General features: G+C 49.9%; 1 protein-coding gene across 1 annotated transcript in view; it reads left to right on the top strand.

Moving 5' to 3' along the window:
* ZCWPW1 (zinc finger CW-type and PWWP domain containing 1) overlaps nt 1–27,413 on the top strand; it is a 645,937-nt gene that overhangs the window by 360,111 nt on the left and 258,413 nt on the right. Inside the window, exon 7 of the mRNA XM_086945720.1 lies at nt 13,174–13,278. Coding sequence (XP_086801846.1) covers nt 13,174–13,278 — 105 coding nt within the window. The remainder of the gene's footprint in view (nt 1–13,173; nt 13,279–27,413) is intronic.

Here is a 27,413-nt window from a genome sequence, read left to right as displayed (position 1 = left end):
GCTTCTGATCAGGAAAGGAGCCATAGAATTGGTACCGCAATGTCAACGCGGCAAGGGATTCTACTCCCGTTTCTTTCTAGTAAAGAAAAAATCAGGAGAGTGGCGCCCCAACTTGGATCTGAGGGCTCTAAACAAGTTCATCGCGTCAAAGACTTTTCAGATGCTAACCCTACTTCAAATCTTGAATTTCCTCATTCCAGGAGAGTTCTTTTCGACAATAGACCTTCAAGATGCATATTTCCATGTGCCTATTCACACCAGGCACAGGAAATACCTTCGTTTTACAGTCGGCCAATTTCATTATCAATTCAAGGTCCTTCCATTCGGCCTTCGATCGGCACCGAGGGTATTTACCAAGATCCTAGCCCCGGTGGCCGCTTACCTGCGCTTACAGAGCATCCAGTTTTATCCATATCTGGACGACTGCCTCATAAAAGCCAGGACTTTCCAACTGACACAAGAACACACACAAGTCTGCATATCCCTGTTCGAAACGTTAGGTTTCTCCATCAATTGCCTAAAGTCACACTTTCGCCCTTCTCAACAATGAGATTTTCTAGGAGCCTCGCTCGATTCTCGGCTAGGGCAAGTGTTCGTTTCACAGGAACGTCAGAGCCGAATGTTGCAGAAAGTTCAGTTCCTACAGTCAAGGCAGTACGTTTCTGTCCGGATGTACAAATCATTCCTCGGCATGGCTTCCTCGTGCATTCAACTGATTCCCAACTGCAGACTGCACATGAGAGTCCTTCAAGAAGAACTCGACAGCCAGTGGAAGCAGGTATCAGGGTCGTTCGAGGACAAGATCCATCTGACGCCCCGCATACAAAGAGCTTTGGAGTGGTGGGCTCATCCTCCAAACATAGCAACAGGTCGTTCATTCAAGGACGAACAACCAACACTGACACTGACGACAGACGCCTCCCTAGAAGGTTGGGGTGCTTATCTCGACGGAATGTCCGTGAGAGGCAAGTGGACGGCGTCTCAGCGCACTTGGCACATAAATCGCTTAGAACTACTGGCGATTTTCTTGGCCTTGAAGTCCTTTCAAAGAGTAGTGCAGGGACAGACATTGTTGGTGAAGACAGACAATACCACCAGCATGCACTACATCAACAAACAGGGCGGCACAAGATCTCTCGTGCTATCACAGCTGGCACAGGAAATATGGGACTGGGCTCTCCAACGTCAAATACATCTCCAGGCGATCCATGTACCAGGTGTGGCCAATGTGCTGGCGGACGCGCTCAGCAGAGCCCTCTCGGACAACCACGAATGGGAACTCCACCAACCAACGTTGGATTACATCTTCCGACAGTGGGGCCGACCGCAGTTGGATCTCTTTGCAACTGTTCTCAACAGGAAATATCTAAGGTTTGCGAGCCGGCATCCACACAAGGAGTCGAGTGGGAATGCCTTTTCAATAAATTGGTCGAACGCCTTCAGTTATGCATTCCCTCCTCTGCCGCTCATTCCTCGTCTGTTACACAGAATGAGATTCCAACCATGTCGGATAATCCTGATCGCACCCAAATGGCCGAGACGTCCTTGGTTCTCAGATCTCCTCCTATTCTCTCTGACACAACCGATACGGTTGCATCCTCTGCCACATCTTCTCACAATGCATCAAGGTCAAATATGCCATCCGGATCCAGCATACCTTCAACTTCATGCTTGGAACCTGAGTACAATGAATTTGCACACATGAATATCGACAAAGATTGTAGGACAGTGCTAGCAAATGCTCGAGCACAATCTACTGTCAAAACTTACCAGCTGAAATGGAAGCGTTTCTGCGCTTGGTGTTCCACTAGATCACTAGATCCCATGCGTGCTCAGCCAGAACAAATTTTGCCATTCTTTTTGTCGCTAGCAAAATCAGGACTATCTCACTCCACCCTTAAGGTTTTTCTGGCTGCTATCTCTCATTTCCGTCATGATGGCATAACATCTTTGTACTCTTCCAGGATCATAAGACAGTTCTTCAAGGGCCTTTTTAGGATGTTCCCTCCAATCCGTCGGCCCCCACCTTCATGGCGACTCAACCTAGTTTTGTCTCAGCTGCTTTTGCCTCCATTCGAGCCCATCCATTCTTCCAATCTGAAGTTCCTCACGTGGAAAGTGGCTCTGTTACTTGCTCTGACCTCTTCTAGACGCGTCAGCGACATTCAAGCCTTTACTATACAGCCACCGTTTTTGCAATTTTCCAACGAGGCGGTTACCTTGAGAACAAATCCCAGTTTTATTCCTAAGGTTCCCAGTGACTTTCATCTCAATGAACCTATTGTTCTTAAGACTTTCTTCCCTGCACCTCAATCTGCAGCGGAGCGCTCCTTACACCCTCTGGATGTGAAGCACTGTCTTAAATTTTACATTCAACGCACAGCTGCCTTCAGAAAGTCTGATCAATTGTTTGTTGCATATGGCCCAGTATGCAAAGGACAACCCGTAACTAAACAGACTATCACCAGATGGATATCGTCTGCCATATCCTATTGTCATCAACGGGCTGGCAAGCCCCTTCCTGCTCCTGCTAGAGCACATTCCACGAGAGCTGTGTCAACTTCTGCTGCCCTCTTTGCGGGGGTACCTCTAAGACAAATCTGCAGAGCTGCTACTTGGTCCAGCAGCCATACTTTCACGAAGCACTACTGCCTGCAATCAACAGATGCCGCGGATGCGGCAGTGGGTCAAGCGTTGCTGCGGAATCTTTTCCGATAAAGGTGAGCCTCTGTTGCTACCCGCCTCCAGTCATAAAGGTATTGTCATGTTTTGGTTTTTTATTGCTTTTTAAGTGATAAGTTATGCCTAAACTTAATTTGTATCTTCCTTTATGACTAATGTATGTTTTACTGCTTTCTATTCTTATTCAAGCATGTGAATCTATGAAAGACACCCCTAATACTGGAGAAGAACATAAGTTACTTACCTGTAAACTGTGGTTCTCCAGTATTGGTGTCTTTCATAGATTCACATGCGACCCTCCCATCCTCCCCTCAGAGGCTCTCTTCTCCTCAAGCATTTATACTTACTTGTGCTACGAAAATCTGAGGACTTGGGCTTCTGAGGAGAAGGTTCTAGAGGAGGCTACAGCCTGATTGGCTGGAATGTGGACCAACACATAATGACTCCTATAAGTTACTAAAGTGAATTCTCCCTTGGGCTTTTCAATGGGCTATTCTGTTCTATGGTACTTTTTTAAGTTTACATTTTTATTGCATTATATGTATGTATATTTTATTTATAATATTTCTCATATATACATGCATATATTACTACTATTTTATGTACCGTGGGACTCCCACTTCGACGACGGGGAATATTCAAGCATGTGAATCTATGAAAGACACCAATACTGGGGAACCACAGTTTACAGGTAAGTAACTTATGTTCTTAGTTCTCCCTTTGTCTTTACTGATATTTGCTAGTTGCTCTTACAATGGTGCACATATTGTCCATAGGATTATCCAGCCAATGCACCCCTAATTTACAGGCTCTGAATGAATGCGCCTCAGTTGAGAGCTCAGGTATGTTTCCTGGCCCATCACATTTCTGGAAACATTTTTTATGTATCTATTGTATGGTGTTTCTATAGAAAAAACAGCTTAAAGACAGCATAGTGCTACACATGGTCAAAGACATGCATAAAGTCAATAAGTAAGAGATGTAACTTGGTTGTGGGTGGTTAATACATTGTAATCTACTGTTCTTTCAAGATGTGAGCCTTCAACCTCTTCCTGAATTGTAGTGTTTGGGAGGTCCTGATGGCTACACAGATGTTTTCATGATTTTGGGTGCATAGATGGAAAATAAAGTCTGCTGTCTTGTTTGTTTTTTTCCACTTTTTTTTATACTTCTTTGTCTGCAGTTTGGTGATGCCAAGACTGCGGGTGTGCCAACATCCATTAGAGATGGCAAGCGTTCGAGGCATGTGGGCTGCTGAATTCATATCTGTGCATAGATCGCCGCCTAGTGTTGGGTCCGGATGATTGCACATTGTTGTCCTGGAAGAGTCTTCGAAGTATCACAAGATAGGTGGCTCCTCCCCTGGACTACAGTGCGCATGGGCATCGCCTCCATCCTCAGATTGTTTTTTTCCGCCATTGGGTTCGGATGTGTTTCGGTTCCCTCTGTCGGAATCGATAGTTGTTTAACTTTCCTTAATTGAGACCAAAATGTCTTTAGGATTCGCGTCGGTATTGTCCATCGTTCGGGTTTGTTTATTCATCGGCTCCGAACACTTGCTGCCCTTCCGCGTGCTGTCGGCGCGGACGGGCCTACACGACGCTCCAGACTACTTCAACATGGAATGAACTCCGTTTAAAAGGTGCCCGGTGTGCACCTCAAAGTATTCACACCTCGACGTGCACCCAGTGTGCAACAAATGTTTGTCGCCGGACCACGATGAGGCCAGGTGTATGGCCTGCTCCAAGTTCCGGTGTAAGAAGACTCTCAAGCTTCGTCGGGCCGCAAGACTCCAGGCCCAGTTATCAGCGCCCCCGCCAGCCAACATCTTTGAAGAAGACGTTGATGACGACACCGTCCTACAAGTTTCGGACTCCAACCCGGCGTCAGAGGATGAAAACTACGACGCGGGAGACGAGGAGTTTGAGGAAGTTGTCGGAGAGGTAGGGGACGACGACGGGGCCATTGCCACCGTGGAGGATAGCTCAGAGGAGGAGCATCCTCAGACTGACTCAGGGTCAATCCCCATTATACGGCCCAGGTCGAGGGATCGCCTTCGGGCCTTACCCAAGACCTCAATACTCGTCCCACGGCCCCGCCTCCGGGCCCGGCCACGGACATTGGTGATGCGCCACTCCCGGTACACAAACCGAAAGTGAAACCATCAGGGTCCGCACCATCAGTATCGAAACCGAAAGTGCAAGTCACACTGGTGGGATCAAAGGCTCCAAAGGCCTCGGCGCCGAAGAAAGACAAGATGGCCGCCGAGATCAAGAGCCACGCCAAAATGGCCGACCCGAAGACCCCGGTGTCGAAGCCGAAGGCAAAAACGCCCGACGCGGCTGCGTCGGCGCCGAAGCTGGTCGAAGCTCTGAAGAGCCGCGTCGACGCCAAGAAGGTCGATGACCCTAAGAGGGCCTCCAAGAAGCATCAAGATGAGCCCAGGGCGCTGGCTGCACCGATCCCAGTCGACAAGGCCAAAGGAGGTGCTGAGTCGACGCCGAAGACTGCGCCTTTGGACGCCGAACCAACTCCGGACTCGGAGGACTCGCTCAAGCCAGTCCAGCCCTCCCCGTCCTTGACAAAGAAGGTCGTGGAGTCCCTTCAACGTATTCGGAAGGAAGACGTGGCTCTCGGCCCGAAAGATGTGGCGCCGAAGCCTCCACAGAAACCGGCGAAGGCGCAGCCGCCAATTCACTTCACGCTGCCCCCGAAGACGACGCCGAAGGCTTTCGCTCCAAGACATGGGGCCGGGGTGCCCCTGAAGCTGGTTACGCCTAAACCATCCTTGGTGGTGCCAAAGCCACGGCACCAGCCACTGACGGACGAGGAGCGTCGAGAGGTTGTCATCGACGCCAACACAGGCAAGCTCTCTCTCCTTAAGAGGAAGATCACCCCGGAAGGGGTGTTGGAGCATTTTCATATTCCACTCAAAAAGAAGTCGGACTCTGTGGGTACTTCTGCCCCTATGAAGCCTGCGTCTCCACAAGGTCTGGGACTCTCACCTGTTCACTCTAACGCTGGGGAGGGTGACGAGGAGGAGGAGTACACTTATCCAGCGTACTCGGATCCAGAGGAGGTCAATGAGCCATGGTCTGCTGGAGGCGATCCTGAGGACCCTCAGACAGGACACGAGCCGCAGCTTTTTGCTGCAAAGACTTCACCAACAGAGGACTCTGCAGCATATAACGCATTGATTGAGAGAGCTGCGGCCAACCATGATGTCGACCTCCACGCCGACCCCGTGGATGTCGATTTTCTTTTTGACACTTTCTCAGTGGCTGAAAAGACCGTCAAGACATTGCCCATGCTCAAGGGTGTGCTAAAGCATGCGCCAGAGGTTTTCAAGGAGCCCACCCGGGCAAGAGTCATCAATCCTCGCATTGATAAAAAATACAAGGCGGCGCCCACTGACCCAACATACATCAAGGGACAGTTGCCACTGGACTCTTTGGTTGTCTCCAACACACGTAAAAGAGCCAATTCACAGACCACGGGTGATGCTCCTCCCCCTGACAAAGAATCAAAGGTGTTTGAGGCATCAGGGAAACGTATTGCTGCGCAGGCAGCCAATATATGGCGCATATCAAACACGCAGGCGCTACTTGCACGCTACGATAGGGCGCACCATGACACCCTAGAAACACTTCTACAGCACTTGCCAGAGCAGTATAAAGAGGGTGCAGAAATGCTGATTCAGGAGGGTAAACTCATTACCAATGCCTCCATCAAATGTGCTCTAGATGTGGCTGATACCGCCTCGCGAGCCATCAATACTAGTGTTCTGCTACGCAGGCATGCATGGCTCAGAATATCAGGCTTTAAACCAGACATTCAGACCACCATCCTCAACCAAACAGTAAACCCAGACCACCTGTTTGGACCTGAAGTAGATGCCACACTCGAAAAAATGAAGAAGGACACTGACACCGCTAAATCTATGGGTGCCCTTCAGTCCCAGCAGTTTCGGGGTGGTTCCTTTCGCCGCTCCAATAACAGAGGCACCTCAAGGGGCCAAGCGTCACAGTCCACACAATTCTATAAGACTAACACCCAATCCTCATATACCAACAAGGGTAGGGGTGGATACCGTGGCAACAACGTCAAAGGCAGAGGACGTGGGAATAACAGCTCCAGGTCCTCCACCGCCAGCAAACAGTGACGCCTTGTCACTGCCCCCCGACCACACAACACCGGTCGGGGGGAGACTCCAGCAGTTCCTGCCCGTGTGGAAGTCCATCACCACGGACAGGTGGGTCAAATCTCTTATTCAGTACGGTTATTGTCTGGAACTCACTTCCATCCCACCAAACATACCTCCAAAGAACCGTCCTATGTCCGGCGAGCACTTGCACTTGTTGCAGCAGGAAGTTCAAGTCATGCTGCAAAAAGGGGCAATAGAGCTCGTACCACTGCAAGAAAGAGGAACAGGGGTTTACTCCCTGTACTTTCTAATCCCAAAGAAGGACGGATCCCTCAGACCCATCCTAGACCTCAGACCACTCAACATATACATTCTGTCAGAGCATTTTCATATGCTTACTCTGCAACAGGTTCTCCCACTGCTTCAGCAGGGGGACTTCCTGGCAACTCTAGACCTCAAGGATGCATACTTTCACATTCCCCTGCATCCTTCACACAGAAAGTATCTAAGGTTCACCATTCAAAACCAGCACTACCAGTTCAAGGTGCTGCCCTTTGGGGTCACCACGGCGCCAAGGGTCTTCACCAAGTGCCTGGCGACGGTGGCGGCGCATCTAAGACGTCAGAACATCCACGTATACCCCTATCTGGACGACTGGCTCATCCAAGCAAAGTTGCACGCACAGTGCGCCGACCACGTGTCCCAAACCATTCACCTTCTGCACGATCTGGGATTCTCACTGAATTACCCAAAGTCCCATCTCCAGCCGGCCCACATACGGCAGTATCTGGGCGCGACCATAGACACTCTGGTAGCCACAGCACAGCCAAATTCAGTGAGGATCAACAGCATTCTGTCGCTGATTCAGAAATTCAGGCCTCAACACTCACTTCCAGCACGAGTGTTCATGCAGTTGATAGGCATGATGGCCTCCTGCATCTCCATTGTCCCGCACGCGAGACTACATATGCGTCCGCTTCAGGAGTGCTTGGCACGTCAGTGGACTCAGGCTCACGGGCAGTTGAAAGACCTAGTGTTGGTGAGCGGTCGGGCGTACAACTCTCTGCATTGGTGGAATCCACAAAACCTTTGCAAGGGCCGACCGTTCCAGGAGCCTGTGCCACAGATTATCCTGACGACGGACGCTTCTCTCCAGGGATGGGGAGCGCATGTACTCCACTACACAGTGCAGGGACTATGGTCACTACAGCAAAGGAAGATGCACATCAATGTATTGGAACTGATGGCAATCTTCATGGCCTTGAAGGCGTTCAAAGTACATCTGTGCAACAAGGTCGTGTTGATCCGGACGGACAACATGACGGCCATGTACTACATTCAAAAACAGGGAGGGACACAGTCTCCACAGCTGTCTCCTCTGGCTCAGAGCATGTGGAAGTGGGCCATTCAGAGGAACATCTTCCTCATGGCAGAGCACCTCCCAGGCAAGGACAACCAGATGGCGGACCTGCTCAGCAGGCACAGCCACCAGATGCACGAGTGGGAGATACATCCATCAGTACTCCAGCCGTACTTTCAAACATGGGGTCATCCAGAAATAGACCTGTTCGCCACAAGGGAGAACGCAAAATGCCAAAGCTTCGCCGCCAGATTCCCACACCCGCAATCGCAGGGCAATGCGATATGGATGAACTGGTCCGGCAAATTTGCGTACGCTTTTCCCCCAGCTCCCCTGATACCACTGGTGGCACGCAAGCTCAGGCAGCACTCAATGACCCTCATCCTGGTTACTCCAACGTGGGCTCGCCAACCATGGTACACCACGTTTCTGGAACTGTCCGTGGTACCACATCAAAGGCTTCGTCTCACACCCAGCCTTTTGACGCAGAGCCATGGCGAAATTCAGCATCCAGAACCGCAACAGCTCAACCTGGCGATCTGGCTCCTGAAGTCTTAGAGTTCGGCTACCTTAACCTTCCGCCGAATTGTATGGACATCATTCGGGAGGCACGAAAGCCCACTACTAGAGCCTGTTATGCGGCCAAATGGAAGCGGTTTGTCATTTACTGTGCAAACCACAACATCAATCCACTGGATGCTTCCATTCAAAACATCATCTGTTACCTGTTCCATCTGTACCAGTGTAATTTGGCATATACTTCCATCCGCATTCACCTGTCTGCGATGGCCGCATATCTCCAAAATAGACAGCACCTTTCACTTTTCAAGGTGCCTGCTATTAAGGCTTTTCTGGAAGGACTTAAAAGGGTCATTCCACCACGGACCCCTCCAGCTCCGGAATGGAACCTCAATGTGGTTCTTACAAGACTGATGGGTCCTCCCTTTGAGCCACTACATTCCTGCGAACTTCAGTTCTTGACTTGGAAGGTGGCTTTCCTAGTAGCAATTACTTCGCTACGGAGAGTTAGTGAGCTGCAAGCCCTCACGATCCAGGAGCCATTCTTCCAGGTTCATGCTAACAGAGTAGTGCTCCGCACTAACCCCAAATTTCTACCCAAGGTTGTGTCTCATTTCCACATAAACCAAACAATTGAGTTGCCAGTGTTTTTTCAAAATCCTGAGTCACTGGCGGAGCGGATGCTCCACACCCTTGACGTCAAGAGGGCCCTAATGTATTACATTGACAGGACCAAGGATTTTAGGAAAACTAAGCAGCTTTTTGTTGCCTTTGCGTCACACCACAAAGGTAACGCTATTTCCAAGGCTGGTATTGCTAGGTGGATCGTGAAATGTATTCAGATCTGTTATGCAAAAGCTAAGCGCACTCTTACAATTCCACCAAGAGCCCACTCCACCAGAAAGTTGGGGGCCTCTATGGCCTTCCTTGGAAACATTCCCTTAGAGGACATATGTAGAGCAGCCACATGGTCTACCACACATACATTTACAAAACATTACTGTGTAGATGTGCACTCTAAGCAGCAGGCAGCTGTAGGGCAGGCTGTTCTCAAGACACTTTTCCAAACTGCTGCAGCTGGCACGGGCGGCCGCCGCTAATGGAGGGACTGCTATGTATTCTATGCACAGATATGAATTCAGCAGCCCACATGCCTCGAACTGCAAATGCTACTTACCAGTATGCATCTGTTCTTGGCATGTAGGGCTGCTGACATTCATATCGCCCGCCCTCCTCCCCAGCGCCTGTAGCAGCTGCAGTATTCAGGTATATGCTCATAGCATGGTCATCACTCACATAGTTCACTCCATCTCGGCCACAATGGCTAAAAACAATCTGAGGATGGAGGCGATGCCCATGCGCACTGTAGTCCAGGGGAGGAGCCACCTATCTCGTGATACTTCGAAGACTCTTCCAGGACAACAATGTGCAATCATCCGGACCCAACACTAGGCGGCGATCTAATTTGAATTTAATTTGAATTTAAAAACATTTCTATAGCGCACTTTTACCATGCGGTTTCTTGGCGCTGTTGGGTTGTGAGGAAGCAGGCAGGAGCGGAGGGGGATTTAAGCATTGTAGGCTCGGGAAAAAAGAAAAGTTTTGAGACCCTTCCGGAACTCGATATAGGAAGATGACATGCGGAGTTCCGAGGGAAGGGAGTTCCAAAACGCAGGAGCAAGCACTGCGAATTTCGTACCGCCAGTCTTTTTCTTGCTGAAGCGGGGGATGGTTAACAGAGCCTGATGAGTGGACCTAAGCTCTCGTCCAGGTGTGTAGGGAGTGATGGCAGAACAAATAAATTCCGGGGCGGTGCCCATTTTAGCCTGAAAAGTGGTGCAGCCACGCTTAAACAGGGCACGCTCTTTCACCGGCAGCCAGTGCAAGGCCTGCAATAGGGGGGTGGCTCGATGGTATTTAGGCAGGCCGTGAATCAGGCGAGCAGCCTGGTTCTGCACTAGCTGCAAGCGGCGAATGGCGTAAGCTGGAGCGCCATTATAAATGATGTTCCCATAATCGAGGCGCGAAAGCACCATGGCCATCACTATAATTTTTAGTGCGGGTTAAGAAAAAAAACGAGAGATCTTCCTGATGATTCGGAGGGAAAAGAAACAGGAGGAAACAACCGAATTGACCTGAGAGTGAACGGAAAGTGAGGGATCCAGGAAGATGCCAAGGGTCTTGACCTTGGGAACTGGGAGCGGGGGAACACCAAGTGAGGAGGGCCAGTGAGAAGGGGACCAGGGACTGCAACCACCTCTGGTCAAGACTAACTCCGTCTTGTCCGGGTTGAGTTTGAGGTGGTTGCAGTTCATCCAATCCTGGATGAACAACATGACGGATTGGACATTTGAAGCGGAGGAGGAAGAGTGGGAAAGGTTAAAAATTAGCTGGAGGTCATCGGCGTAATTGAACACCGTGACCTCGAGCTGCTGTAACATAAAAATAAGGGGGTAAATGTATAAATTAAACAAAAGAGAGGAAAGGGAGGAACCTTGGGGGACTCCGCATGCAACCTTACGAGAGGCAGCAGTGAAACCAGCAAGGTGGACTGCCTGAGCCCTATCACTCAGGAAGGACTTAAGCCAGGCGAGGGCCAGGCCCTCTATGCCCGCCGCCTTGACACGGGTGAGGAGGATGGAGTGGTCCACCGTGTCAAAAGCGGCAGATAGATCTAAAAGAATGAGGGCCTGGGGGAGGTTGGTATCAATGCCCTCGCGTAGGCTGTCCATCACTGAGATCACCACCTTCTCCGTAGAGTGGAGGGGGCGAAAGCCCGCCTGCCGGGGGGAGAGGCAGTGGTTGGTTTCCACGTAGGTACTCAGGGTGCTGGTTACATGGGTCTCTAGAACCTTGGCCAAGTAGGGTAGAAGGGAGATGGGACGGTAATTGGAAGGGGATGAAGGGTCGGCACCGGGTTTTTTTAGGATGGGGATGACTGCCGCAAATTTATGGGCAGTGGGGACCACTCCGGATTTGAGTGAGTCGTTTAAAAGTGTGAGGGGGGGGGTAGGACAGTGTAGGAAGACTTCTCGCAAAATGCGAGCAGGGGCAAAGTCTAGGGGGGAACCTGACTTTACCTTTTGGAGCAGGGGAGAAAGTGTCGCTATGGTCAAAGGGGGGAAGGAAGTGAATTTGGAAGTGATGACGGGAGGGGAGGGATTGATGAAGGTAGGGGAAGGGGGAGAGATATTAGCCTTGATCTTTGCGACCTTATCAACGAAGAAATCGTTGAGTGAGTCGCAGAGCGGTTGAGAAGGGGGGATCGAGGCCGTGGCTCTGTTGGATGAGGCAAGCTCATGTACTGTGGCAAAAATCTCTTTAGATTGAGATTCAGCTGCTAGTATCCTGTTTGAATAAAACAGGGTCTTGGCATCAAGTATGCTTTGTTTATATACTTTGAGCACAGAAAGGTAGATAGTTTTTTTGGCGGGGAAATATTCTATGTACAGATATGAATGTCAGCAGCCCTACATGCCAAGAACAGATGCATACTGGTAAGTAGCATTTGCATTCTCTGCAAGAAATGCCCGGTTAGTGGTTGTGATAGCTTTGTAAAGGATACAGCCGGTTTTTGAAAATTACTTCAGCAGTAGTCTTTACCTTTTCACCCTTGTTGGTGCAGCCTGGGCTGTGTAGCTTTAGACACCTGTTTTTGGATTAATTCCTTCATCAGTAGAGAGCAACAAGTCGTTTTGGGAGATGCTGGAAGATGATGCGGGCTGTCAAGGGTGTCCATTGGAATTCCATCAGGATGGGAGTGATGTGATGATATTATCTCAGGTCCTGGATGATATGTACACAGCGTGAACAGTAGTTCTGAAGTTGCTTTCTGAAGAAATGGTTTTACTGTCTTTAGAAGAGAGCTGGTACGAGGATGTCTTTGTTTTTTGGTAATGTGTTCCTTGAGGGAGACTTTAATGTCTACGGTGAATCCAAGTGACCTGACATTCCGTAAAAGTCAGAGTTGGATGCTGTCATGGTTCACATCAATAAATCTGGTTTGTTTTACCGATTTGTATGTCTGAAGCAGAGAAGGCTTTCAAGTAGAGTTGTGAATCATCAGCATATTAGTGACTCTTTATGCTTGTATTTATGAGTAGAATACTGTGGTTGTGGGACCAAAAATCCATGCACAAATTGAAGTATATTGAACTGCATCCCAGTCGTGCTAGGGAATTTCCGCTCTCCCATTATGCCATCCTTTTCTCCATGAGTATACAAAATAGTATGGAGGTTCCATACGTTTGGAATAACAAACTTTGCAGTGTTTATGAAACAAGCTGAATAAGCAAAATTAATATACTAATAATGTATGCCTCTTCAGTCAACTTTTATAGATCACTACAATTTTCTGAATCACCCAGCCAGCTTAAAATTTCAGCTAAAATAAAAAGGATGAGCCTATTTCAACTTGTTTAGTAAATTGATTTGTAATCCTACATTTATTTTACATTTTCTGTTTTAGTCAAAGTATCACGTCACTTTTTTTGGTGACTCTGTCTCTCGTGCTTGGATCTCTGCCTCAATGCTGAAGAATTTTCAAGAATTGACTGCTGAGAGCCTAGATTTGGTGAGTGTACATCGTTTGTAGTCTGTTGAATGGGAACCCTCAATAACAAATCCAACTCAAGAAATATATTGTGTTATCTTTTAAGTTTGTTTTAGGCAGCCATCAAAATTGAATATGCGTGTCCTGCATGTGGGCAACACCCCAAAAAATTGTAACCAACTACTATAAACTACACCCTTCACCCGTGGCTCATGCAAAGTGGGACACGTTTTGCAGCTAGCTGAAAAAATTCTTCTAGCTATTACATTTCTTTGTGGGCATCCATTGTATACTCTGATGCCATATTTTCACTGTCCACTGCTTTCTTTAGTCAATCCCTCAGAGCCAGCAAAAATCTCACTTCATTGACTACCCGAAATGATGATATTGCATTTGTTGGTTATCTACCATCGGATCCTCTCACAGACTGTCAATTATTGCTCATGTTATGTGGTTGAATGCCCTGTAAAAAGTTATGTTCGAGGCGTGTGGGCTGCTGAATTCATATCTGTGCATAGATCGCCGCCTAGTGTTGGGTCCGGATGATCGCACATTGTTGTCCTGGAAGAGTCTTCGAAGTATCACAAGATAGGTGGCTCCTCCCCTGGACTACAGTGCGCATGGGCATCGACTCCATCCTCAGATTGTTTTTTTCCGCCATTGGGTTTGGATGTACATTGGTTCACTCTAGTCGGAATCGATATAAACTTTCTTAAGGCCAAAAGGCCTTTAGTTTTCTCGTCAGTATAGTCTTGCGTTCGGTGCCTGATTCTTCTGGCTCGGTTCCGAGCCAGATTCTAGAGAACCGCGTGCTTTCGACGCAGAGGGCCCAGTCGACGCCACAGACCTTATTGTCTGATCATCATGGAACGGAGCCCGTTCAAGAGATGTTCCGTGTGCAACTCCAAGTATCCCCACATCGACGTCCACCCGGTGTGCAACAAGTGTCTGTCGCCGGATCATGATGAAGCCAGTTGCATGGTTTGTTCCCGTTTTCGATCCAAGAAGACGCTTAAGCATCGATGCGCTGCACGCCAGGAGGCCCAGCAGACTGCACTGGCGCCTGTGGACATCTTCGATGCCGGGGTTGTTGAGGGAGCTGACCGGGAAGTTGGTGAAAACCTGTCGAATCCCGGGTCAGAGGTCGACTATGACTACGACGCGGACGCTGAAATGTTCGAAGCGGAAGAAGTCGTCGACGAGGTAGGAGACGAAGATGGGGCCTTTGGGGCCATGGAGGATAGCTCGAGCGAAGAGCTAACTCAAACTGACATTGGGGCCGAAACGCTTCAAAAGGCTCAGGTTGAGGGATCGCCACTAGGCCTTACCCAAGATCTTACAATGGGTTCTACGGCCCGCCTTCGGGCTCGGCTATGGACATTACTATTGAGCCGCACCCTGCAAAATCGAAACCGAAAGTAAAACCAACGGTCTCGACGCAAGCGAAAGCACTGGTGCCCCCCTCGAAACCGAAAGTGCGCATTACTTTGGTCGGATCGAAGGCCTCGGAGACGTCGGCACCGGCGAAGCAGAAGGGTGTTGTCGATCCGAAGACACAGGTCAAGGGCGTCGAGACGAAGTCTGCCACGCCGAAGACAAAGGTCAAGGTGGTCGAACCGAGTAAATCGGCGCCGAAGGTGGTCGACACAGACAAGGGACTCGGTGATCCGAAGGTTCTCGAGACTCCGCGTCAACATGACAAGGCCAAAAGCGGCACAACCCACGTCTAGTGGTGCCTCGAAGAATCCCGTCGACTCGGCGCGGCCGTCCGCCGCTTTCTCCAAGCAGGTGGCGGACTCCCTAAAGCGCATCAAGGAGAAGGCCTCGACTGCCGGCCCGAAAGATCCTCCGCCTTCTAAGCCGGTCGAGAAACCTCAAAAAGCGTTGACGCCCATTCATTTCACGCTGCCGCCGAAAGTGGCGCCGAAGGCTTTCACCCCTAGGATGGGTGCCGGCGTGCCCGAGAAGGTGCCCTCGGTGCCGAAGTCGACGACAGTGGTCCCAACCTTAAAGCATCGACAATCTTCGATGGAAGAACAACAAGAACACTTTATCGATGCAGAAACAGGCAGACTTTCACTCCATAAACTGAAAATTGCCCCGGAACAGGCGATGGAGTCCTATAAAATTCCTTTAAAGAAAAAGGATTCCACTTCAACTCCTGTTCTTGTGGAACGACTTTCTCCACATGGCCATGATGTCTCACGCACTTACTCTGAATTGGACGCTGGGGAAGGTGATGATGAGTACAGCTATCCTCACTACACCGACCCTGATGATACCAATGAACCCTGGGCAGCTGGTGCTGACCCAGGTGATCCTCACTCTACCCCAGACACTCAACTCTATGCTTTAAAAACGTTGCCTACAGAGGATTCAGCGGCATTTAATGCCCTCATTGAAAGGGCGGCTAAAAATCATGACGTCCAGCTCCATGCTGACCCCATTGAAGTGGACTTTCTTTTTGACACCTTTTCCGTCTCAGAGAGAACTGTCAAGACTCTGCCTATGTTGAAGGGTGTCTTAAAACATGCTGGGGAGATCTTTAAAGAGCCTACCAGAGCCAGGGTGATAAACCCTAGAATTGAGAAGAAGTATAAACCTGCACCTACTGACTCTATGTACATCAAGGGACAGTTGCCTTTGGACTCTCTTGTTGTTTCAAATGCCCGGAAGAGGGCTAATTCTCAAAAAACGGGTGATGCTCCTCCCCCAGATAAAGAATCTAAGGTATTTGAGGCATCAGGGAAAAGGGTGGCAGCTAAAGCGGCCAATATCTGGCGCATTTTGAATGTACAAGCACTTCTAGCGAGGTGTGAGAAGTTGGCCTGATATATAATGTTCACTATTCTAGTGAGCACTTTGTATCAGCCCAAACAACCCTTATTGATGATTGGCTGTAAGTCAACCTTTATAGACCAGCTATCCTAGTAGCATGGATACGAGCAGTCTTCGGGCTAAACTCTAGAGGGCGTGTTAAGCCAGCTGTTATACCATCACATATACCCCTTGAACACCAAGTGAAATGACACCACACAAGTGTTATGAAAATAAACAGTGTATTTATTTAGATCACTACAGCCCTGTACTCTTTATGAGGACAGGGTACTAAGCACACAACAAAACTCTTACGAAAATACTTTAAGTTGCACAATTTACACAAATGCCCGAGGGGCACGAAAAACCATATACTCTAACAGTGGAATGCGAAATTACTAGCAGGTAAGTACTAATCTCATAGGGTTTGGAATCGCTAGGACTGGACTACTGAACCTTCAGATTACTAGCAGGAGGCCTAGGGGACTCGGGTGCAGAGTGTGCACTCTCACGCGGGATGCGGGACAAAGTCTATGGATACTAGTAAATGCAAAGTTAGTGTTCTCGGGCGAACCCGACTAGGTAGGTCAAAAACGAAAGTGGATCTAGGCACAGTTGTTCTACGCTGGAGCACCGGGGTACTCGGTTTACCTAGCCCAGGGGCTGCGGCTGCGTAGGGTTCAAGTGTCGTCGGGAACCCTCGTTGACGAACCAGGAGCCTGAAAGAAGATGTTGCTGTCAGGCGACCCGTGAAGAAATTCGGAAGGATCCAAGCCTGGAACGGAGATGGAAGACACCTGTAAGCAGAGGGGACCAAGTTCTGAATCACTAGCCAGTGATTAGATGGGCACCAGGATGGCACCGGCTGGAGTCACCTCGACCAGGTGAGTGGGCGACGCTGGGCTCTGCAGTCTCACGGACCAGGAGGCGTTGTCGGCGACCAGGATGGAGGTGCGAGCTGTCCCACGATGGTATCTGCTGTCGACGTCGCTGGGCCCAGGATTGGGGCAACAAGTCTTGGCAAATGCAAGCCCACGCAGTGGACTCAAAATGGCGTCTGGAGTGGACCAGGAGGGTCCGGGGTGCTCCTCTTTTGGAGGGGAGCAAGAGCCAGTCTGGAGCAACCAGACCAGCAGTGTTGATGTCGTCGTTCGTCGTCGGGAAGGCCACAAGCCAGCGGGCTAGTAGCCAGACAACGCGGTGAGCAGCTAAAAGCAGAAGGGCCCCACGCAGATCTGGTGGATGCTGGAGGGCTGAACTTCGGTGCTGGAGCTGCTCAGGGCTGGGGCTTCTCGGACCCCAAAGCACTCACTCGAGGATCCCTCGGCGGTCGTGCTGGGCAAGAGTCGTGCAGTCTTGAAGATGGCCGGTCCCTCGAGGCCTCGTCGCACCCACGGATCTCAGCTGAGCTGACGATGTGGGTAGAGGTCAGAGGTGCCAGGGAAGCCGAGTCTCGTCGTGCTGGTCAGTCGGATTCCGGAGGAAGGACGTGCAGCAAACCGCAGTGTTCTTGGATGGTGCCTGCGGGTGCAGGGTGACTACTCCTTAGTCACAAGGGAGAAATCTTGAGAAGAAGTCGAGAGTTCCTTTCGTAGAAAGTAGTTTCTGGATTCAAAGATGATCTGATTTGGAAGGGGGCCCGCTCCTATCTTTATACTAGGAAAAGGGGCTGGCACGCGACTAGGTCCTGCCCATGGGTGGGACCAGGAAGGGGGGTGGTTACACCCCTCTCCCATGCCGGACTTTCCCCAGCTCAGGGGCTGGTGTGCCCTTGGAACTGGTTCTAGCCGGCAGATGCATAGTGAGCACCGGGGTGCCACTTGCAGTCACCTTCCTCTAAAGCCCTGCCTACCCAGGATACACAAAACCCTGTCTGGGATGGTGCTAGCACCGCCCCTGACAGGAAACCCTTTGTCCAAGCTCCCCTCGCTGGAAGGACTCCCAGCTGCTGGGGGTCAGACTTGTGTCTGTGGTGGCAGCATCCATTTTGTGATGCTGAGGCTCGAGTTAACTTTAACCGGGGTTCACAGTTACATACATGTCGTGTCCCTCTAGAAGGGTGGAATGCTAACCCCGTCGCCAGAGTTGGCGAGGGGTATATATTCCAATTCGTATGACACCTTACTCGACATGTTTTGATAAAGCGATACCAAAGTTGGCAAATAACCGCGAGGATTATAATGCACTTAAGAGTATATGGTACGCGTTATCATGGAACAGCTATTAGGACTTGGTTCCGCAAGCTGCAAACGGGCTCAGCTCATGCCAGAGCACCATCTCACATAATTCCAAGCACTATTCCTTCAGGATTGATAAGGCCTGCCATAGGAGTGACTGATAGGAATACATGTGTCCATTTTATGTTTAGATATAGGACTACTATATCTAAAGCAAAGGGTGATTACACCACCTTGCCCCAGCAGTCGTGCAGCCAGTTGTGTCAGATTTGGGTGGCCAGCCAGGGGTGGCATAATACATGCTGCAGCCCCTGGTAGGCCCTGGGTACACCTATGCCCTGGATACCTAAGGTATGCTGTACATGGACTGATAAGGTGGCCCAGTATCAATTGGTAAATGCACCTAAGGTACATATGCATTAATTTAGAGAGAGAACAGCTAGGCTGTGGGTATGATTAGCAGGCCCACAGCCAGGGAAAGTCGTAAACGAAGTGTTCAAAAAACCATGAAGTGAAGCAAAAAGCAAAAATCGGGGGTGACCATAGGATTGCAGACCCCACTCTCCTACATAACCCAACCCCCCCCCCCCCCCAAACTTAGGGACATTAAACTAACCTTGACCAGGTGAGTCTTCTTGTTCTAAGTGGAAGTACCGGGAGAGACCATCTGCATTACCATGGTCAGTCCCTGGGCGGTGCTCCACTGTAAAGTCCATCCCCTGTAGGGAAATGGACCACCTAAGAATGTTTGGGATTTTCACCCTTCATTTGATTTAGCCATAAGAGGGGCTTATGATCGGTCTGAATCTTGAAGTGAGTGCCAAACAAGTATGGCCTCAACTTCTTCAAGGCCCAAACCACAGCACAGGCCTCCCTCTCTATAGCTGACCAACGTTTCTCTCTAGGGGTCAGCCTTCTACTTATAAAAGCAATGGGCTGGTCATGACCATCAATATTCAGTTGAGAAAGAACATCTCCCACACCCAACTCAGAAGCATCTGTTTGGACAATGAATGGTTTGGAGTAGTCTGGACTCTTGAGAATAGGTGCAGTGCACATGGCCTGCTTTAGGTCATCGAATGCCTTCTGACAGCTAGCTGTCCACTGAACTTTTCTTGGCATTTTCTTACTTGTCAGGTCATTGAGTGGAGTCATAATGGTTCCATAATTTCTGACAAATTTCCTATAGTAACCAGACAGGCCCAAGAAAGCTCTGACCTGTGTCTGGGTGGTTGGAGGAGCCCAGTCCTTTATGGCCTGTATCTTGCTCTCCAAAGGTTGAACTTGGCCTCCACCTACAAGGTGGCCCAAGTATACAACTTGACTCTGCCCTATCTGGCACTTGGTAGCCTTGATAGTAAGGCCTGCCTTTTGCAGGGCCTCTAAAACTTTTTTTCAGGTGGCTCAGGTGATCCTCCCAGGTGGAGCTAAAGACAGAAATATCGTCTAGATATGCTGCACAGAAGTCATCCAGCCCAGAGAGAACTTGGTTCACCAACCTTTGAAAAGTGGCAGGTGCATTTTTCATACCAATGGGCATCACCACAAACTGGTAATGACCTGGGGTTGAAAATGCTGTTTTGGCCTTGGCATCCTCAGCTAACCTGATTTGCCAATAACCAGCTGTCAGGTCAAATGTACTCAAGAATTTGGCAGAAGCCAATTTATCTATGAGTTCATCTGCTCTTTGTATTGGATGGGCATCTGTCTTAGTGACAGCATTGAGACCCCTGTAGTCTACACAAAACCTCATCTCTCTCTTACCATCTGTGGGGTGAAGTTTAGGCACTAGAACTACAGGACTAGCCCAAGGGCTCTCTGAGGGTTCAATGACTCCCAATTCCAACATCTTTTGTACTTCTTGTTTTATGCAGTCCCTGACGTGGTCAGGTTGCCTGTAGGTTTTACTCTTTATAGGCAGACTGTCACCAGTGTCCACCTCATGGGTGCACCAGTTTGTCTGACTGGGGGTCAGAGAGAACATTTGCCTGAAGGACAGAAGAACCTGTTTACAATCCTCTTGTTGATGCTCAGAGAGGCTGTCAGAAAAGACTACACCATCTACTGACCCATCATCAGGGTTCTGAGTGAGCAGGTCTGGGAGAGGGTCACTCTCTTCCTCCTGTCCCTCATCTGTGGCCATGAGCAAGCTCATTGCCTCCCTGTCGACAAATGCCTTGAGCCTGTTCACATGAAGTACTCTGTGAGGGCTCCTGGGAGTTTCAAGGTCAACCAGGTAGGTTACCTCTCCCTTTTGTTCAAAAATGGTGTAGGGTCCAGACCATCTGTCTTGGAGAGCTGCTGGGGCCACTGGCTCCAGCACCCACACCTTCTGTCCTGGGTGATACACAGTCAGGACAGCCTTTTGGTCATGCCAAGCTTTTTGGAGTTCTTGGCTGGCCTCCAGCTTTTTAGATGCCTTTTCCATGTACTCTGCCATCCTGGAGCGGAGACCAAGTACATAGTCCACTATGTCTTGCTTAGGCTTTTTGAGAGGTCTCTCCCATCCTTCCTTCACAAGACACAGGGGTCCTCTTACAGGATGCCCAAACAGAAGTTCAAAAGGGCTGTAGCCAACCCCCTTCTGTGGGACCTCTCTGTAGGCAAACAAAAGGCAGGGTAAAAGGATGTCCCATCTTCGCCTAAGCTTTTCAGGTAACCCTTTTATCATCCCTTTGAGGGTCTTGTTGAAACTTTCAACAAGCCCATTGCATTGTGGGTGATAGGGGTTGGTGAATGTATAATTGACACCACACTCCTTCCACATTGCAGTCAAGTATCCTGACATAAAGTTTGCACCTCTGTCAGAGACAACCTCCTTAGGAAACCCCACTCTAGTAAAAACTGAGAGTAGGGCCTTAGCCGCCACAGGAGCTGTAGTGGTCCTAAGGGGAATAGCTTCTGGATACCTGGTGGCATGATCCACTACCACCAGTATAAATCTGTGCCCAGATGCTGTTGGGGGGTCCATTAGTCAAACAATGTCAATCCCCGCTCTTTCAAAGGGTACCCCCACCACAGGTAGTGGTATAAGGGGGGCCTTTGTTGTGCCACCTGATTTGCCACTGGCTTGACAGGTGACACATGAGCGACAAAACTCTTTAGTGTCCTCAGACATATGGGGCCAGTGAAAGTGTGGGACAAGCCTGTCCCAAGTCTTGTTCTGGCCTAAGTGACCTGCAAGGGGAATTTCATGGGCCAAGGTGAGAAGGAAACCTCTCAGGGACAAGGGGATGACCAGCCTCCTGGTAGCACCAGGCTTGGGGTCTCTTGCCTCAGAGTAAAGGAGTCCATCATCCCAATACACTTTATGGGCACCTGTGGCATTCCCTGCAGCCTCAGCAGCAGCTTGCTGTCTGAGGGGTTCAAGAGATTGACAGTCTAATTGTACCTGGCTCAAGTCTGCCCTGGAAGGTCCCCCTGTCCCAAGAAACTCAACCTGGTCAGGTTCAAGTTCTTCTAGGACAGTTCCTTCTGGGGTCTTTGGGTCAGTCTCCTGTGAGAATTGATCCTCTCCTTGAGGCAAGGGGGAAGGCACTGCCTTAACCCTACTGTTCTTACTCTTGGTTAGTGTCTGGTCCATTGTTCCAGGATCCAGCACTAGTTCAGCTGGGCATTTCTTGGCCTGTGACCTAGTCACAGCAAGGACATGTGCTGACAAACCTAAAATCTCCACATGAGTCCTATACTCCACATCTGACCATAGAGAGGATTAAAAATCATTGCCCAAAAGCCAGTGCACTGGGAGGTCTGAACTAACAAAAACCCTTTTGAGGCCATTTACCCCTCCCCAGGAGAAATTAACAAGTGCCATACTATGGTTGGTAGTGACATTGCTAGCATTGGTCACCAGGTAGTCTGAACCTAGTATTACCTGTCCAGGATCCACAAATGCTGGTGTCACCATAGTGACACTGGCACAGGTATCCCTGTAGGCCTGAGCCATCTTTCCATTGATCAAAGGTGTTTGCCTGTACTTGCCCAGAGTACTGGGACTTATGGTAGGGGTCAAATCTATGTCCCCAGTACAAACAAGGACAGCCTGGGTAGGTACTCTGACCAGGTCAGAGCCTGCCTCAGATACCAATGTCAACCCCACTAAAGTCTTAGGGGGAACACTACCACTACTAACTGAACTAGGGGTTGCAGGTGCCTTAGGGGCAGTAGTGGTAGGAGCTGGGCCTTTCTTGGTGCACTCACTAAACCAGTGAGTATTACTTTTACAGTACTGGCACCATGGTTTCTTCTGACCATTATTATTCTTCTTTTGGGAATTCTGGGACCCACCCTCCTTAGATTGTTGGGGCCCTGTTGAAGACTTCTGGTCATTTTGCTTACTCTCATTACCCTTCTGGTCTGCTTTCTTCTGGCCACCACCCTGGTTCTGGTTCTGCTGCTTGACCCTTGTCCTGACCCATCTGTCTGCCTTCTTTCCCAATTCTTGGGGAGAGGTCAGATCTGAGTCAATAAGGTGCTGATGCAACAACTGATTTTGACAATTACTTAAGATTTGTTCTCTCATAATTAAGTTATACAATCCTGTATAATCAGCAACTTTACTTCCCAGTAACCAGCCTCCAAAAGCCTTAGTGGTACAATCTACAAAGTCAGCCCAATCCTGAGACTGAATTTTCTGGGTGTCTCTGAACAGCAACCTGTACTGCTCAGTTGTTAGGCCAAACCCATCAATCAGTGTATTCTTCAGGACTTGGTAATTGTTAGCATCCTCAGCTCTAGTAGTGAGGAGCTTATCTCTACCTTTACCTTCACAGGAGAGCCACAGAATAGCTGCCCACTGACTCTGGGGGTGCACTGTACAGTGCAGGCCCTCTCCAAAGCAGTCATCCATTTGTGGATGTCATCCCCTTGTTTAAAAGGGGGCACTATTTTATTCAGGTGTCTAGTATCAAAGCTCCTGTCTTTATCTCTTGGGATAATGCTGCCACCAGTGGGGTCTGCCTCACTTAATTTCTGCTCTCTGGCAAAAGCAAGTCTCTCTTTGGCAAGGGCAAGTTCTTCCCTCTCAATCCTCAGATTGACTTCCCTCATCTTGGCTTCATGCTTTCTTCTCTGAGGGGATGTTATCCCTCTGTGAGAAGATGCCTGAGAGCCATTGGTGTGAATGGATCTGTTAGAGCCTCTGGAGAGAGACCTAACTCATCCATTCCCAATGTTAAGCCTGCCTGAGAGTGGGCCTGGGGGTCCCCCAGTTCCATTTTCATGCCTGCTTAAGTTGGTCCTGGTGAGCCTACTGACTACTACCTGACCTTTGTCTGCCTCGTCCCCTGACAACTCCTGTTCCTCTTCCTCCTCTTCACTTTCTGTTCCATTGAGGTTGAGGTCAGGGTCCCCAAGGGTTCCCTCTAAGGGGGCATGCTCCCATCTGGATTAGAAGGACCTGTGTTAGAAGCCCTCCTGGCATCATAAGTCTCTAAGAGACCTATCAGAAAAGGAGTGGTAGGGTTAGAACCCTGTTTTAGTTTCCTGGAGGTACACAATTGTCTCATCTCCTGGAAACTAAGAGCTGTATATGTGGACATGACCTGTGGAGGGTCAATAACCACAAGGAGAGTCTCTGCAGACTCTCCATGGGTAGACATGCTTCTAGTGAGGTGTAAGTGGTGCACTTACCTACACTATGGGTTTACCTACTGATCCCTTGCTAAGAGTTGTAGTCAGGGTGTGCTAGGCCCTGTTGCACTACAACAGCTGGTTCAGTAGAACTCAGAGTATTCTAAGCTAAGTTATATGTACCTGGGTACTTATGTGATCTTTCAAATGATATTCTTAGGATACGTGCGAGGTAAAACAACAGCAAGCTCAAATCCCAACCGCTGCACACCAATGTGAGAAGTTGGCCTGATATATAGTGCTCACTATTCTAGTGATCACTGTGTATCATACCAAACGACCCTTATTGATGATTGGTTGTAAGTCAACCTTATAGACCAGCTATCCTAGTAGCGTGGACAAAAGCAGTCTTCAGGCTAAACTCTAGAGGGCGTGTTAAGCCAGCTGTTTTACCATCACATATACCCCTTGAACACCAAGTGAAAGGACACCACACAAGTTGTTATGAAAATAAAGTATATTTATTTATAAAAAGTCTACCCTGAACTCTTTATGAGTCAGGGAGCTGAAGGACTGGGTTCTTTAAGACCCAGCGGTGCCAGGGGACAACACCTGAAACCTTCGTGGGTAACCTGCTCCGGCGTACGAATGACAGAGACACGGGACACTTCCTTCAGCGTCAAAGATTCAAGGTTTATTTACTGCAGGGAAACACAGAAGTCACAGGAAGTACAACGAGTGTAGTTCAGGGAGACTGCTTCAAATTGGTTCTGTGGATCGCTCCTTTTATACACGATTCTCCCATAAGTTTACATGGTACACAAAGGTTTACGACTTGGTTCCCACAATTATCCCCGAGAGGGGTCGCTTTGGTCACTTTGATACATTCAAGGTCCGGAATATAAGTGCGGAAACATTTGGCGGTTCCCAACTGTAAAAACCCATCTTCCCACCATTAGTACATTCCAATCGGCAGTAAAACAGATCGAAGAAGGAACAAGAACAGGTGTGGAGGAAGATGGAAACAGTGGGGAGATTGGAAAGGGTGTAAAAGGGGAGGTATCGGGAAACACGAGCTACAGGCATCAAAGGGACGTGCCTAATGAGATGCACGGCTGAGACAATACACCGGCACGGCAAGATGAGCCTCGAGCGGGGCCATCTGCCTTACAGTATCATCCCCCTCGTCATAAAGACACTTTCAAAGGACATGTGTCTTCCGCAGATATCTTGGGAATCCCAGGGTCGCGAAGCGGACAACGTCCGTTCGCTGGCTACTTGAGGGCAAGAGACAAAATGGATGCCGTATCTAAGATGGAACCCGTGGGTACAGATGAAAAACCCACGTAACAAACGAACGGTTTAAGTTAGCACAGCGAAACTGCACACACTTATTAAACTCGTCATTTGCGGTTCGTAGATACCAGACTCGACCATATTCGTGCGAGTCGAAAACACCACTTACAATTGCCACGGAACCTCAGACGCTCCTTTTGCCCTCATGTAGGCAAGCACTAGTCGGAATCATACTCGATATTCATCAGACCATCTAGATGTTGCTGTAACATAGCTCTGTCCAACCGAGTCCCCTTGGTAACAGGTGGCTGTCTCATACACGTTGTAGCACAGAGGCCACATAAGGCAGGACCACACTGCACACAAAGGCAACACGTGAACAGGAACGCCACAACAATTCCGATAATCATCAGAATCTTCCAACCCCAAGTCGACATCAGGCCCCAAAACCACCCAAGTAGCGTCCAATCCCCTACATCCACGTGTATGGATTCAGAGAGTTCGAGGCATGTGGGCTGCTGAATTCATATCTGTGCATAGATCGCCACCTAGTGTTGGGTCCGGATGATTGCACATTGTTGTCCTGGAAGAGTCTTCGAAGTATCACGAGATAGGTGGCTCCTCCCCTGGACTACAGTGCGCATGGGCATCGCCTCCATCCCCAGATTGTTTTTTTCCGCCATTGGGTTCGGATGTGTTTCGGTTCCCTCTGTCGGAACCAATAGTTGTTCAACTTCTAATCGAGACCAAAAGGTCTCTAGGCTAGGCGTCGGTATAGTTGCGTACGAGTTTCTTTTCTGACTCTCAGCTCCGATCTCTTGCTGCCCTTCCACGTGCTTTCGGCGCGGACGGGCCTACACTTTTGCTATGGAGCAAACTCCGTTTAAGAAGTGCCCGGTGTGTAACTACAAATATTCACACCTCGACGTGCACCCTGTGTGCAATACATGCTTGTCACCGGATCACCACGAAGACAGCTGCATGGCGTGTTCGAAATTCCGGTGCAAGAAGACTTTGAAGATTCGTCGGGCCCATAGGCTCCAGGCTAAGTTATCGACTGCGGCGCCCCCACCAGACGACATATTCCAGGAATCTGTCGAGGGAGAAGACGACGGGCAAGGTTCGGGCTCTAGTCCCGCGTCCGAGGGGGAGACCTACGACGCGGGTGAGGAGAACTTTGACGAAGTCACCGACGAGGTAGGGGACGACGATCAGGCTTTTGCCACTATGGGAGATAGCTCGGAGGAGGAGCATCCCCAACCAGACTCAGGGGTTATTCCCCTTCCTACGGCCCAGGTCGAGGGATCGCCTTCGGGCCTTACCCAAGATCTAATTATGAGTCCTACGTCCCCGCCTCCGGGCCCGGTCACGGACATTTATGAGACGCCACTTACGTTGAAGAAAACGAAAGTGAAGCCAACTGGTCACGCACCCTCGGATGCGAAACCGAAAGTGAAAGTTGCGCTGGTGAAGAAGGTTCTGGAGGCGTCAACTTCCAAGAAAATCAAAATGGCCGACTCGAAGAGCCACGCCAAGATGGCCGACCCGAAGCCCTCGGGGTCGGTGCCGAAGGCGAAATCGTCCGACGCGGCTGCGTCGGCTCCGAAAGGGGTTGTGGACCCGAAGACGGCTCCGAAGAAGCGTCAGGGCGACGACGCACATAGGCATGGGGCGTCGGCCCCGAAGAAGGTGCCTGTGGGTGATCAGGCTCTCGATGCTGAGAAGTCGCTCAAGCCGGTCAAGCCCTCTCAGGCCTTGACGAAGAAGGTGGCGGAATCCCTGCAGCGGATACAAAAGGACAGTGTGGTTCCCGCTTCGGGCACTGTGGCGCCTAAGCTCACGCCTAAGCCTGCGAAGGAGCAAACGCCTATCCGTTTCACCTTTCCTCCCAAGTCGGCACCGAAGGCCTTCGCACCGAAACAGGGCGGACCCTCGAAGGAGGTATTGGCACCGAAAGCTGCCTTGGTGGTGTCGAAGCTTCGGCTCCAACCGCTTGCTGAAGAGGAACGTCGTGAGGTAATCATCGACGCCAACACCGGGAAACTGTCTCTCCTCAAGAGGAAGATCACGACGGAGCCGGCGTTGGAACATTTTAAGATCCCTCTCAAAAACAAAAGGGACTCTGCGGACTCTTCGGCGCTGGTGGAACCTGTGTCCCCACAAGCCCTAGGACACTCGCCAACGCATTCCGCCGCAGGCGATGCGGACGAGGAAGACGCCGAGTACAACTATCCGGCGTACTCGGATCCGGAGGAGGAGCACGAACCTTGGTCAGCCGGAGGCGACCCAGAGGAC

This window comes from Lissotriton vulgaris, chromosome 12 (genome assembly GCF_964263255.1).
Source record: "Lissotriton vulgaris chromosome 12, aLisVul1.2, whole genome shotgun sequence".
NCBI classification, from domain to species: domain Eukaryota; kingdom Metazoa; phylum Chordata; class Amphibia; order Caudata; family Salamandridae; genus Lissotriton; species Lissotriton vulgaris.
Note: the sequence above shows the minus strand (reverse complement) of the source record. Positions and strands in the feature narration are given on the sequence as shown.